Source organism: Acomys minous (genome assembly GCF_964271855.1).
Source record: "Acomys minous genome assembly, chromosome: 2".
NCBI lineage: Eukaryota > Metazoa > Chordata > Mammalia > Rodentia > Muridae > Acomys > Acomys minous.
Genome location: NC_140484.1, coordinates 47,873,830 through 47,886,573, shown reverse-complemented (window position 1 = coordinate 47,886,573; position 12,744 = coordinate 47,873,830). Strand labels below are relative to the sequence as shown.

Genomic DNA, 12,744 nt, shown 5'->3' with positions numbered 1-12,744 from the left:
ATAAGAAAGCTGGGGTATCTGCATGGGAAGGGAGGGGCCTCAAGGGAAGGTCTCCAGTTCCCAATCACCTCATTTCCTCCTTTACCAAAACCCTTGAGGTGGGTAATAAATAACAAAGCTAGGAAAGGCTTCTGCTAACATCCTAGTCTCGGATGCCCTGCCTGCCAATCAAGAGGTCTGCTAGTCTGGAGGCTTGGGGACCAGTCTGGAGACTGGCGGGACAGAGGGAAGGAGATGGGCTATAATTCTTATTCATCTCACTAGCCAACCTGCCAGTCAGCCAAGGACAGAGTAGCTCTTCCATAGTGGATTGTGTGTCCACAAATAGGCCAATGGGCAGGTCACAGACTCTTGCCCTACCACCTCCTCTGCCCTCCACTCAGGTGCCGTTGGCCTTTCCTCCTGCTATAAGTGCTAGGTCCCTTGGCCTCTGCCCCTGCTGGCCACACACCCAACTCCCTAGAGCTTTCCTGTTCTGTTCCCCCATCTGCCCCACCTCTGACTGCCCCCCAAGACTGTGTAGGGACCACAGGTGAGGCTGTGGTTACAAGTGTCACACATCTTTTCCTTCTCTCCAGGGTCCAAGTCAGAAAGTTGTAGGATGGCAGTGATGATGGGACCCCCTCACACACTGCTAGTGCTTTCTTCACCACTAAGGGGAGGTGCGTCAGGGCAACTGGCAGTGGGCGCTCCCTTCCCAGGTGCCCTCGTTTCCACAGAGAGATCCATAACAGTGCATCAGGCATCAACATGAACTCTAGCCAAACTAACTTTCCGGAAGAAACTAGATCCACTTCTGTTGCCTCAGTAGCTAGCTCCTGCTTGGTTGGTAAACAGATAAGGGTGTCAAGCTGGACAAAGAAGAAAAGGGAGGGGCCTGAACATGAACACCTCAGGATGGTGCCCCCCCCCTCCAGGCCACTGTAGGGCATTGCCCAGACCATCTGGCCTTGGGGGAGCCAGGGTGGGGGAGCAGAAACATCGGAAAGGAGGGAAACCTGAGCTGTAGCTGCACGCGAAAGGACGCTGGGTAAACGATGAGTGACGTCTTAGCCTAGAGCATCGAGCTTTTAAAAGCCCAAGTCCTCAGCTACGGATGGAGAAACTGAGACCCAGGGATCAGAGACTTCATCAGAGTCACTCAGCTAACAAGAGAACTAGGAGCAGGGCCAGACTTGGTCCACGGGGGTTGCTCCTGTACGTGACAAGTTCTGGGTCAAGAGGCCAATCCCTTGTGGGCTGCAGCTCTTCCCCCCTCCAACCCTCCTGATAACTTCATCTCCCAAAATCCTTACCCCCACATTAACCGGGATCCCAGGAAGGCCCAGGGCCCCAGATGGGAACCTCAGCAAAGACAGAGGCTCCAGTTGGGTCCCATGTTAATATTATTCCTTGTTGGGGGCAGGGGGGAGGCCTAGCTCCCAATCTCCCCGCCTTCTCACTCTTTCTGTGCATCTAGTCTTATCTCCCTTCACAGCCATGCCCAGCCTCCTCCTTACCCAGAGCTCAGGCCAATGTACCAGGCCAGCTCCTGGGCTCAGCCTGACCTTTTGGCCTCATATGACATCAGCTCTCGTTGCCATGGTGATGGAGACCAAAACTGAGGCTGAGAAAGGCGAAGGAGAAAGGAACAAGTACAGTCACAGAGTGAGTGGGAGGGGCCGGGACTGGTGAGAGAATACAGGAAGGCCTGCCCAGCTGGTAGGAGATCCAAAAGTCAGAACCTGAGAACTAAGCTTCAGATGACCCCCACACAGAACAAACAAAGGTAGGGTGAGCCAGAGCAGGAAGACACCCAAGGATGCTAGAAGACTTTTTTTTTTTCTGCAATGGGCACTTATTCCCCAGACAAGAGAGATCCAGCAGCTGGCCACGGTCACCCTGACACAGAGTTGGGGCACATGGGTGGGGGAGGTGCACCCACAGTGGTGGAACTTGGTGCTCCCAGGCTTATAAATAAATAGACATGTAGGAAACACACATTCTTTCTCCAAGAAATATAATTTATGTTTACAACCAGTTTTTTTTTCTTCCTTCCTAAAGAAAACACTACCTTCCGGGGCCCCAGCCCCTGACAGTGTCCCTGAGTGTCCTCTGGCCCTCTCCTCCTGTTATTGCTTGGGTCTGGCCCTGGGAATTGCAGAGCCTGTCTCCTCACCCCCTTCGGAGGCTGTCCCTGGTGACGGAGTAGAGGCACACGGTGCCCGTCCAGTGCCCCATGCCGTGCCAGCCACCCTGGCTGTGCCCATGTAAGGAAGTAGAGAGTACAGGCACTAGAGAGGCCCTGAGCAGCCTCCTAGAGAGCAGAGCCCCTCTCTCTTCGGGACAGGAGGCCCTTAGAGGCACAGTGGCATCTTCTCAAACTTGACAAGTGAGGGCACAGGCTGTAAGAGAAGGGAGATCTCTCTTCGCCCAGCAATAATTCAGCCCATGCTGGGGAAAGAAATCAGGAGGAAAAGTGGGATGGAGCCCCTCTCTTCGGTGCACCAGACAGCTGTCCGGGACCCGGTGGAGAACTGAGGAAAGCTGAGCTGTTAGGCCCCAACCTGCATCTGCTGCTATCTTGGGCATAGTTCCCATGTCCTGTCTCTGGCCAGACCTCCCACACACACACACAGAGGGGCAGGTTTGCCCATACAGTCCACCCCAGAGGTAATGACTTCAGCAATATCTAAGGTAGACCTAGGAGCTCCAAACTCCAGGCGAAAGTGATAGGCACCCTGGACATCCAGACTCAGAGTGGGGATGATTCTATGGATAGTGGGGACCCTGGCTCCAGGTGAGAACCAGCTCATCTGCTGTACCATCAGTGGCTCTATCCCAGACTTCTTGGTTTGAAAACTGCCCAGAGGTCAGCCCAGGGAATCTTTCTTACTACCTAGGAGTGTCTCAAGATGGCCTCAGGCCTGCTTGTGCCAGGCAGCTCGCTCAATGCCACTCTTTCACTGCCCCCAAGTAAGAGGCCCAGCGACAACAGATATCCAGACAGCCGCGGACTCCCACAGCCCCTCCTTCCAGAGTGACCAAGCCCATCTATTCAGGGCAGGCTCAGGTACCCAATCCTGGAGGGGCTTCCAAGGCTCGGAGGCTGTCCCTAGCGGGCCCCAGAGCCCTAGGTCCTGCACCCCCTATGAGCAGGTCTTCTTCCTCCTCATCCTCAAAGGCCCGGGCTGGACGCCGGGCTGGAGCCCGCGGAATGGGCTCGTCGCGCTCAGCCATACGCTCGACGGCGCCCTCGCCCACTAGGAAAACGGTGTCTGCCACGCGCGGGGGTCCAGTGACTGGGTTGTGGTCATAGGAGAAAACTCGCAGAGCGCGCAGCGGGTGCAGGTCGGGGAAGCCGCCCAGGCGGTTGCGGTCGAGGTCGAGAATGTGCAGGCGGCCCATGCGCAGCAGAGCGGGCGGGAACTCTTCGAAGCGGTTGCCGTAGAGCCAGAGGCCACGCAAGCCCGTCATGCGCGGCAGCTCTGCGGGCAGCGCGCGCAGCCGGTTATCGCCCATCTGCAGCGATTGCAGCGCCACTAGGCGCAGCAGCGGCCGCGGGAAGCGCCGCAGGAAGTTGCCCTCGATCCAGAGGCAGCGCAGGCTCTGCAGCTGCGCAAAGTCTGATGGCAGCGCTAGCAGCCGGTTGCCGCCCAGGTAGAGGCGCGTGAGGCGCGGCAGGCGACACAGGCCGTCGGGCAGGCGCTCCAGCTTGTTAAAGTCCAGAGCCAGGATGCGCAGCTCGCGCAGCTCCTCGATCTCCTCGGGCAGCTCGCGCAACCCGGTGCCGCTCACATACAGCTTCTGCAAGCGGCTCAGCGCACACACGGCGCTGGGCAGTCGCCGCAGCCGCCTCCCGCTCAGCTCCAGCTGCTGCTCGCCGCTGCGCAGCTGCTCCTCGGCGTCCGACGGCAGCTCGTCCGGCGTGGACTCCGCGATGCCCATTGTCACGGGCCCCGGCCCGGGCCGCCGCTGCGTCCACCCGGCATCGCTCCGCCCCGGCCGCCCCGACGGGGCCCCGGCCACTCCGGCCTCCGGGGCCCCCCGCCCCGGCCTGCCCGTGTGCCGGGAGGGGGGCCGTGCCGGGCCGGGAGGAGGCGCCCGCTTGGGCCCCGCCGCCCGGCACCCCGTTTGGCCACCCACCCCCGGGCCTCCCCTACTGCCTCCGCCGGAGGCCGACTGGATCGAGTTAGAGCTGACTTGCAGCTTAGCGACCCGTCGCCCTGGCAACCCCCGACGCGCGTGCGGCTGCCAATGAGACCGAGGGAGGGCGGGGTGGGGCGGGGCCAAGGCGGCAGGAGAGAAGGGTCCCGAAGCTGGATCTGATCCCGGGATAGCTAGCCTATGCTGGAGCCAGGGCGAGCCAAGGCGGCCGCTGAGCGCAAACCTGGCACAGGGCTAACGCTGAGCCCCGACGTCAGATGTTGTCTACACCTGCCGCAGCGGGCCATTTGGCGTAGCTATGTGTGCCTCAAGTCGGGGTGGGTCCAGGAGGAAGAAAACCGGCACTGAAGAAAGGGATACTGAAGGAGAATCTAAAGGAGAGGTCACTTGCTTTTTTTCACGTCCAGAGGCGTGCAACCAGTCTCCTAGTCCAGATCACTTCAGGACAGTAACTCAGAACAGTGTTATGCTCTGCCCTTTTTTAGATCGTAGGAGTTGTGGGAACGCTTGTCTCCGCCCTCGCCGGGTTGAGACCATTGCTGGTGCTTTCACATCCCCATACCCGCAGCTCCTACCCAAATCCCTCCGAGGGCACCCAAGGTCTCTGCGTGTCTATGGTGGGCAGAGGACTGGAACAAATGGCCACCTTTGAGTGCCACCGACAATAATCACTTTAGTTCTGCTCTCACCAACAGCCCTTTGACCTGCCTCCTCCCCTCCACTCTTGTTAGATCTCCACAGCGCGTCTGTCACTTTGCTAAAAGCTCCTGCCCATAGTTTAACGATAGAGGCACTGAGCAAAGCTCGAGAGATTGGACTTAAGCTGGTTGAGCAGAAAAGCTGGCATTTGAAGCCAGGCAGTGTGACTCAAGAGCCCTAATTCCTCCTAAGCATGCACCTTGCCAGTAAAAGAAAACACATCATTCCTGACCCTCCGGTGAATTTTTCCTCAGCAGAGCCTCTGACTCACAACGCAAAAACTAAAAAAGGAATTATAAATTTCATAGAAATGGAGAGAAAAGCAGCCTCCAGGGATTAGGCAAATCTGCTTGAGGGTGGTGCGAACAAGAGATTGTTGCATCCTCAGCACTCAGTCCGCACATTCTCCCTCCAGACTTTCTCTGGGGCCTCGCCCTCCAACCCTTACTTACTGCCATGACAATTTTAACATTAAGACAGTGGAAGGAGGACACATTGGCTCACCTCTATCACCCCAGCTGGTCAGCCAGCTTGTGGAACCACACAGCAAGAACCCAGGTGGGGTGGCTCATGCCTATAACCTTTGGGGGGCAGAAACAGTGCCCCCCAGTGCAAGTGACTTAAGGCTACCTGGATACACAGCAAGACCCTGTATCAGAATGGGAGCGGGGAGAAGGGGAGGCCTAGGGTAACTCACAGCTGTCATCCCAGCTATGTTAACCAGACTGGGCAGCAAAGTAAGAACCAATCTGAAAAATAAAGAATAATAATAAATATAGAGAAAGAAAGACGGGCAGGGGGTGTCTGTCCTTCGGTGCAAGTGAGTGTATTTTGACAAATGTGTGTACCTATGCTATGTCACAGGGTGTTTTATTTCTTCCTTTTTTGTTTGTTTGTTTTAAGCTTTAGTTCCTTTCTTTGTTACAGAGCTTCCCATAGCTCAGGCTGGCCTCTAGCTCAGTAAATCACCAAGTTTCTGGTTCTCTCACTTCCCTAGTGCTGGGATTACAGGTGCGCACCACTATGTTTTGACTGTGCGGTGCTCAGGATCAAATTCCGCGCCTTAATAACCGAACTACATCCCCAGCCTTTGTGTTCCACTCCACAGAGGCCACTTGGAGCATGATCATCAGGGGTCAACTTGCTTGCTCTTGAGTTTCCTAGGGATGAACCATGCAGCAAATCTGCTTTTCACTCCTGGTTTCTCCTTCTCTGATCCATAATAGATATTTGTTAGCTAAAAGAGCAGAAGGGCAGGGCGACAGCAGTGGTCTTCAGGCAAGGGGTTTCCTAGAATGCACAGACAATGGGAGACACAGATAGAGGCAGGCTATTACTGAGAAGCAGCCATGGACCTCCATCCTGGGGGAAACTAGTAGAATGATGTGGGGACCCCAGCCAAGGTAAGGGATCCATGTCAAGAAAGAGCCCAGCCCAAACAGCAGACCCCAGATGGATGGATTCTCAGCCCCAGCTAGACAGGGTTGAAGTTCCTCCAGTACTCAGACCTTGTTAAGTCCAACCCAACACTCTTCTTCTTCTTCTTCTTCTTCTTCTTCTTCTTCTTCTTCTTCTTCTTCTTCATCTTCTTCTTCTCCTCACATGAGAAGATTTTGCAGAGGAGGTGGGCACTCAGATACCAGGAATCCAGGAATCCAGGACAAACCCAGCCAAGCATGAATACCCTCCAACCCCCCACATCCCTCCAGCGTCTTTACCAAGGGACATTCGATGTGGAGGAGGGAACCCAGTCAGCCCACCCTCACCACATGCTCAGGCTGGCGCTGCAGCACCAGGCAGCCCTCCTGGACTCCGTAGGCATCCTAGCAGCCCTTAGGAGTGTCTCCACTCCAGTACCAGCCAGGCGTTGCTCCTGGGGCCAGGAGCACGGAGGCCAGCCCTCTGCCTCCTCTGGGTCTTTTTCTTGCCTCGGTAGTTCCTGTACCTTTACCTCCCACCAGGCTCTTCTCAGTGGGGAAAGGTAAAATGTGCTGCGTTTCGGGGCCCACGCAGATTGGCAGTGAAGCAATCATCTCAATGAGTCACGCTGGCACTGCGGGCGCCTGCTCCCTGTTGAGGTGTCACTAATGAATTAGATTCACCCCCAGCACAGGGCTCCCCACCCCCAACCTTTCCCCATTCCCCAGGAAAGCAGGAAACTGAGACCTACAAGAAGGAGCCAAGGCTCTGACCGCTCCAGGTTCCTGCCCAGACCCAGCCGTGCCCTATGCCCACACACACACTGAAAAAAATACCCAAGGGGCAGGTCCTCAGGCCTTCAAAATGGCCTCTCTAGTGCCAACCACCAGTTATAACAATCTTACCCACCCTCAAATCTATATGGTTTTTTTTTTAATGCAAAAAACAACTCAGCGCTCTCTGTGATAAATGTCCCTGTACCCAGTCTCCAGCGTTCATGGTTGTTCACATTTCCCTATGCTTGCTCTAAATCCGTTTTCTTTTAAATAAAAGAACAAAAACCTGACAAATATACAGAAGGAGGCTTTTGTGTCCCCTCCCGTGTCCCTGCAGGCACCTCTCCCCTGCTGGCCCTGCCCAGGCTCCTCCAGAGTTCTCCTCCCTGCCTAGAGCCAGGTCCACTGGTTGCTTGCTGAGACTTAGTCACCAAATGTCACATTAGTGGAGGTTCTTAGAAAGCAAAGACTCCAGCTTTTTAGAACCAGTCAGGAAACGTCAGGGCAGGGAGGGGGCTTGCCTCTTGAGGGAGGGTGCTCTTATCGGCTGCAAGAAGCTAGAGACCCTGGCTTCCAAAAACCCCTCAGAAGGGACTCACCCACTGATGTGTTGTTCATGGTCTCCTGGAGATTGAGTCTAATTCTGTCATTTGGGGAAAGGAAAACGATGGCATTTTTCATGCCACAGGGCTGTCCCTTACTTGCCCCAGCTGGAGCATAACTCCTCATAGTCTCTAAGGTATTCATTCAAAAAACATCAAATATCTACTTCTAGGCCCGGGCACTGGGGATTGCTGTGAATATGCACACCAAGACAAAAGACTGTACCTCTGTGGACAGTATTCTGCTAGTGGAGATAGTCAACTAAAAAGGAACTGAGTGATGGTCAGTCAGACTGTTGGGAGGGATGAGGCGGAGAAAGAAAAGAGGCCGGGGAGCTGTGTCTGTAAGAGACTAGCATTGTCCTGACAAGAGAGGTGAGAGGAAGGCAGGAAGATGTACTGTCCTCAGAGGTGCATTCCTAAAGGTGATTGGTGAGGTCCAAGTGGGTCAGGGGGTTTGCAGAGCAGCCAGGGAGCTTCCTGGAGCCTTGGAGCTACCAGGGTTGTGGCCGCAGGTGAGGCAGGGAAAGACGGTGAGGAGGAAGCACCTGGTTTTGGTGCTGACTTTGGATCCGAGGTCACTGAGAGACTTGGAGCAGAGATCATGCATTTGAACAGCAGCTGCAGGAAGAAGCCTGCATGGCACCCTGCTCCAATCTTGCTTCTCTCCCACACGATAACAAGCGTCGTCATTTACTGAGCACCTACGGGCTGTCTAATTTACCCTTCACTGCCGATCCTCCAGGCAGGTACTGTATCCCCCACCACCCTCCCACTCTACAGATGAGGAAACAGAGAAGGTAAGCAGTTTTGAGCAAGGTCACACAGCTGGGAAGAGTCAAAGCCAAGATGCAGCTCCATCTTATCATGAAGACAAAAATCTTTCATACCTCGGATCATTGACTCACTTGGCTGAGAGAAAGCAAAGAAACCACACAGCATGCCCAAATGCTTGCCCTCTGCCTGAAACAGCAAGATTTCCAGGAGTGCCCCCACTTGAAGATTTTGCTATAGCTGGAGAAGACAAGAGTGGCTGAGAAATAGGCACCCCCACTCCCTATCGCAGCCTAGGGGTTCAGCCTATTTGCCTAACTGAGGGATGGAAGGGAACTCACAACTGAAAGGACCAGCCTCAGAGTCGCAGATTCAAAAGAACAAAGACCCCCCCCCACCGCCGCAAGTCCAGGGGACCCAGGTTCAGGGGTTCCTGGTAGCACATTACAGGCAGCCTCTATCCTACTGTTACCCCAGAACCCTGGGGTACATGCATAATGGAATGGAACTCACAGGGCTGCCACCCGCCTCCTCCAACCTGGTGAAACACGAGCCCCAGTTGTCTCACGTTCCTTGGAACCCTAGTGCACAGTCACCTGCCTACTGCGTTCAAAGATGAGTGTCCTGCTTCCCACCCGACCTTCGGCCCCCACCCCAACCCCTCAGACAACAGAGGTCAAGAGCCCGATGAAGGGGAGTGGCTGACTTGGTACTCCAGACTATCTTTGTAGGTCCTCACGGGCCACCAGGTTGCAAAATAAGTTTCTGACCAGGTGGCCCTGTCGTGGGTTGTTGGACGTGTGAGCTCCAGGAGGGTGAGGAGCCTCTCCGTTTCGTGATCTCTTAGGATCACCTGTCCACTTGAGCTCTTCGTTCCCTCTGAACCTCAAGTCTTCCACCTGGAGGATGGGCCTGAGTTAAGTGTAGGGGGTGGGGCGCTTGCCTGGCCTCAAAATCAAAAGGGCATTAGTTGGTAAAGTACTGATCTCAAAAGTATGGGGACCTGAATGTGATCCCCAGAATGAATGTAAAAAGCTGGGTGTGGTGACATGTGCTTGAAACTTCAGCACTGGGGATGGGGGAGGCAGAGGTTTCCCTGGGGCTCATGGGCCTCCAGGCCTAATTGGCAAGTGAGAGACCGTAACCCAAAACAAGGCAGATGGCCTCTGAGGATACTCACGCTGTCCTTTGGCCTCCACACATGTGCTCTTGTAAGTACACACACATGGATATATGAACAAGCACACATACTTATACACACACACACACACACATACCACCCCAAATATAAACAGTGAAGGTTAGGGCTAAAAATCCTGTCTGTAAGTAAAGTAATTAGCATCGTCATGCAATGCCGGTGTGTCAGGTGCACACATACATGCACCGAGGCCAGAGGAGAACTTTGATTGTCCTACTCTCATGTTTTCTTCGATGTTCCCTTGAGACAGGGTCTGTGACTGACCCTGGAGCTAGGCTAGTGGTTAGCTCACCCCAGCAATCCTTCTGTCCCCATCCATCAGCTCACCCCAGCTCTGGAGTTACCCAGTTTCTTATGCAGATGCTCTCTCTCTCTCTCTCTCTCTCTCTCTCTCTCTCTCTCTCTCTCTCTCTCTCTTTCTCTCTCTCTCCCCCTGTGGTGTGTGTGCACGTTTATGTGCACACGTGTGGGTGATTGTTCATGTGGGTGTGCATGCATGCAGAGGACCACAGTTGGTGTTGAGAATCATCTTTGTTTACTCTTCCTCTTTATTTAATGAGGCAGGGTCTCTCAATCAGGAGATCTTGCATCTCTGCCTCCTGAGGCCGGAATTACAGGGGGGAGCTGCAGGACCCACCCAGCAATTATCTAAATTCTGGGGATCCAAACTCTGGTCCTCGTGATTTCGAGGCAAGTACTCTAACCACTGAGCTGTCTGCCCAGCCCCTAAGTCTAGGGATTTGAACTCAGGACATCATGCTTTATCTGCAAATGCTCCAACCCGCTGAGCCGTCTACCAACCTGATTTCGGGTGCTTTCTGAAGTGGTGTATCCTTCTCCCTGCCTCCAGTGCCAGGCCCACAATGGGCAGAATCACTCTGCCCTGGGGGGTGGGGGGTGGGGGGTGTCTACACAAAGCTCAGGGCTGGTGGCTGGTCAAGGGAGGCATCAACTCGGGATCGGTGGTTCCTCTGAAGACACTTTGCTACATCCATCCCCCTCCATTCACAAGCTAAGTTGCCTTCCCAGCCTACTGCTCTCCAGGGGAACTAGAACAAAGAGGCAAATCCTCGGCTCAGAGTTGCAAAAGAGGCTTTGAAATCCAGAGCCCAGACTACAGAGTTTTACAACAGCCAGGGCTTGAAAGAGAGAAAGAATTTTTGTAGGTCCAAAGCCTGCCTTTGAACTTGAAGGGCCAACAGCTGATGCCCATAAACCCTGGAAAGGGACAGCGTGCATCATCCTAGAAGCCAAGAATCTACCGAGAAGACTATCCAGGCTGGGCCTGCAGGTGAGAGAGGATAGCAGCCCTGATCTCACAGATGCCAGGGAAAGAGGCCCCAGCTGTGTGGGGTGAGTGTGGGGTGGGGGACGGCACACAGAACACCAGTTTTAATGGCCTGGGAATGTGACCTGCCTCTACCTGTCACAGAAGCCTTGCGGCAGAGGCAGAGGTGCCGGCTCCCCTCTGTTTCTTTCCCTGCCAGGCTCAAGCAGAGTTACTGAAGCCTCCACGATGGGTGTGGGGGTGACAAGGCACAGCATGGAGGCTGCAAGGGGCTGAGCGTGGCGGTCCTAAGCCAGCCTGCAGGGGTGGTTCTGCGGCCCTAGAAATCACGGGTTAGGTCAAGGGAGCAGTTGGAGGAGGATGAGTCATGACAAAGGACACCAAGACAATACTCAGGAAGATGTGGTAGCACTCACCTGCCATCCCATCCTTTGAGGGATGGAGGCAGAGGGATCAGAAGTTAAAGCTGGCCCCAATTACTTAAGTTGGAGGCTAACCTGATACACATGAAAACCCTGTCTCAAGAAAGCCCAAACTGGGCCAAGGAGATGGCTCAGTGGGGAAAAGAAAAAAAAAAGTACTCACCTTGCAAGCCTGACACCTGAGGTTGATCCCCAGAATAACAAAGGTGGAGAGAACTAACTATAATATTGACCTCTCATCTCCACCTGCTGACACACACACACACACACACACACACACACACACACACACACACACACACGGGGTGGAGGAGAGACCCAGTGCACTAATTTAATTTTTATAAAGATTTGTTCTTATTTTATGTGTATGGGGTTTTGCCTGTACTTTGTATATTATGTGCACTACCAGCTCACCCGGTGCTTAAGGAGGCCAGAGACGGCATCAGATCCCCTGGAACTGAAGTTACAAATGGTTGTAAGCTGCCTTGTGGGCACCGAGAACCCTGTCTGGGTTATCTACAATTCAGCTCCAATAATAACATACATACAGACATACATTTATTTATTTATTTATTTATTTATTTATTTATTTATTTTTGTTCTTTGAGACAGAATCTCACTATGTAGCCCAGGTTGGTCTGGAACTTGCTATGTAGACCAGGCTGGCCTCAAACTTTTACACATCTACCTACCTCTCCTTTCCAAGTGTTGAGATTAAAGGCATTGTACCACCATGCCCTTTTTAAAAATGGTTTTTTAAAAACAAAAACAAAAACATGTGAGTAGGTATGTCTCTCCCACTCACAAGCTGTGTGGAAGGTAGTCCACTCCCTAGAGAGAAGGAAATGGCAAGAAAGAAGACAGAAATACTGATTGGATTTCAGACCTTAAGAATAAATACATTCACTGGAAATTGAGTGAGACTGGAAATAACTAGACTGATGTGTGTGTGTGTGTGTGTGTGTGTGTGTGTGTGTGTGTGTGTATGTGTGTGTGTGTGTGTCTGTCTGTCTGTCTCTCTGTCTCTCTCTCCCTCCCCCCTGCCCCACCATCACCTTCCACTCCTTGAGATAAGGTTCCATGTAATATAGCCTAGGCAGACGTTATACTCACTATATGAGATGGCCCTTAAACTTCTGATCATCCTGTGGTCATCTACCATCCAATTGCTGGGATTACAAACATGTGCAGCCACCACCAACGTTAGGTAGTGCTGGGTATCAAGCCCAGGGCCTTCTGCATGCTAGGCAAGCACTCTATCAACTTAGCTACAGCCTCAGTTACACAGTGAGACTCTGTTTCAAAACACAAAAATAAATAAAAAGCTTTTATTGGAGCTAATGACCCATACTGGGATCCCAGCACCCACAAGGCAGCTCACAGGCATTTGTAACCCCAGTTCCTCCTTGAGCACCAGGTG

The 12,744-nt window shown here is 53.5% G+C and overlaps 1 protein-coding gene across 1 annotated transcript; it reads right to left on the bottom strand.

The window, feature by feature from the left end:
* Positions 1-1,982: 1,982 nt before the first annotated feature.
* Positions 1,983-5,570, bottom strand: LRRC10B (leucine rich repeat containing 10B). Its single transcript, XM_084772612.1, has one exon. It carries the CDS (start codon positions 3,925-3,927, stop codon positions 3,049-3,051), a length of 879 nt encoding a protein of 292 aa, XP_084628738.1. The 5' UTR covers positions 3,928-5,570; the 3' UTR covers positions 1,983-3,048.
* Between the last annotated feature and the right edge of the window lie 7,174 nt (positions 5,571-12,744).

Excerpts from the sequence above, each read along its gene's own strand:
- LRRC10B (XM_084772612.1), bottom strand. The coding sequence starts at position 3,927 with ATGGGCATCGCGGAGTCCACGCCGGACGAGCTGCCGTCGGACGCCGAG.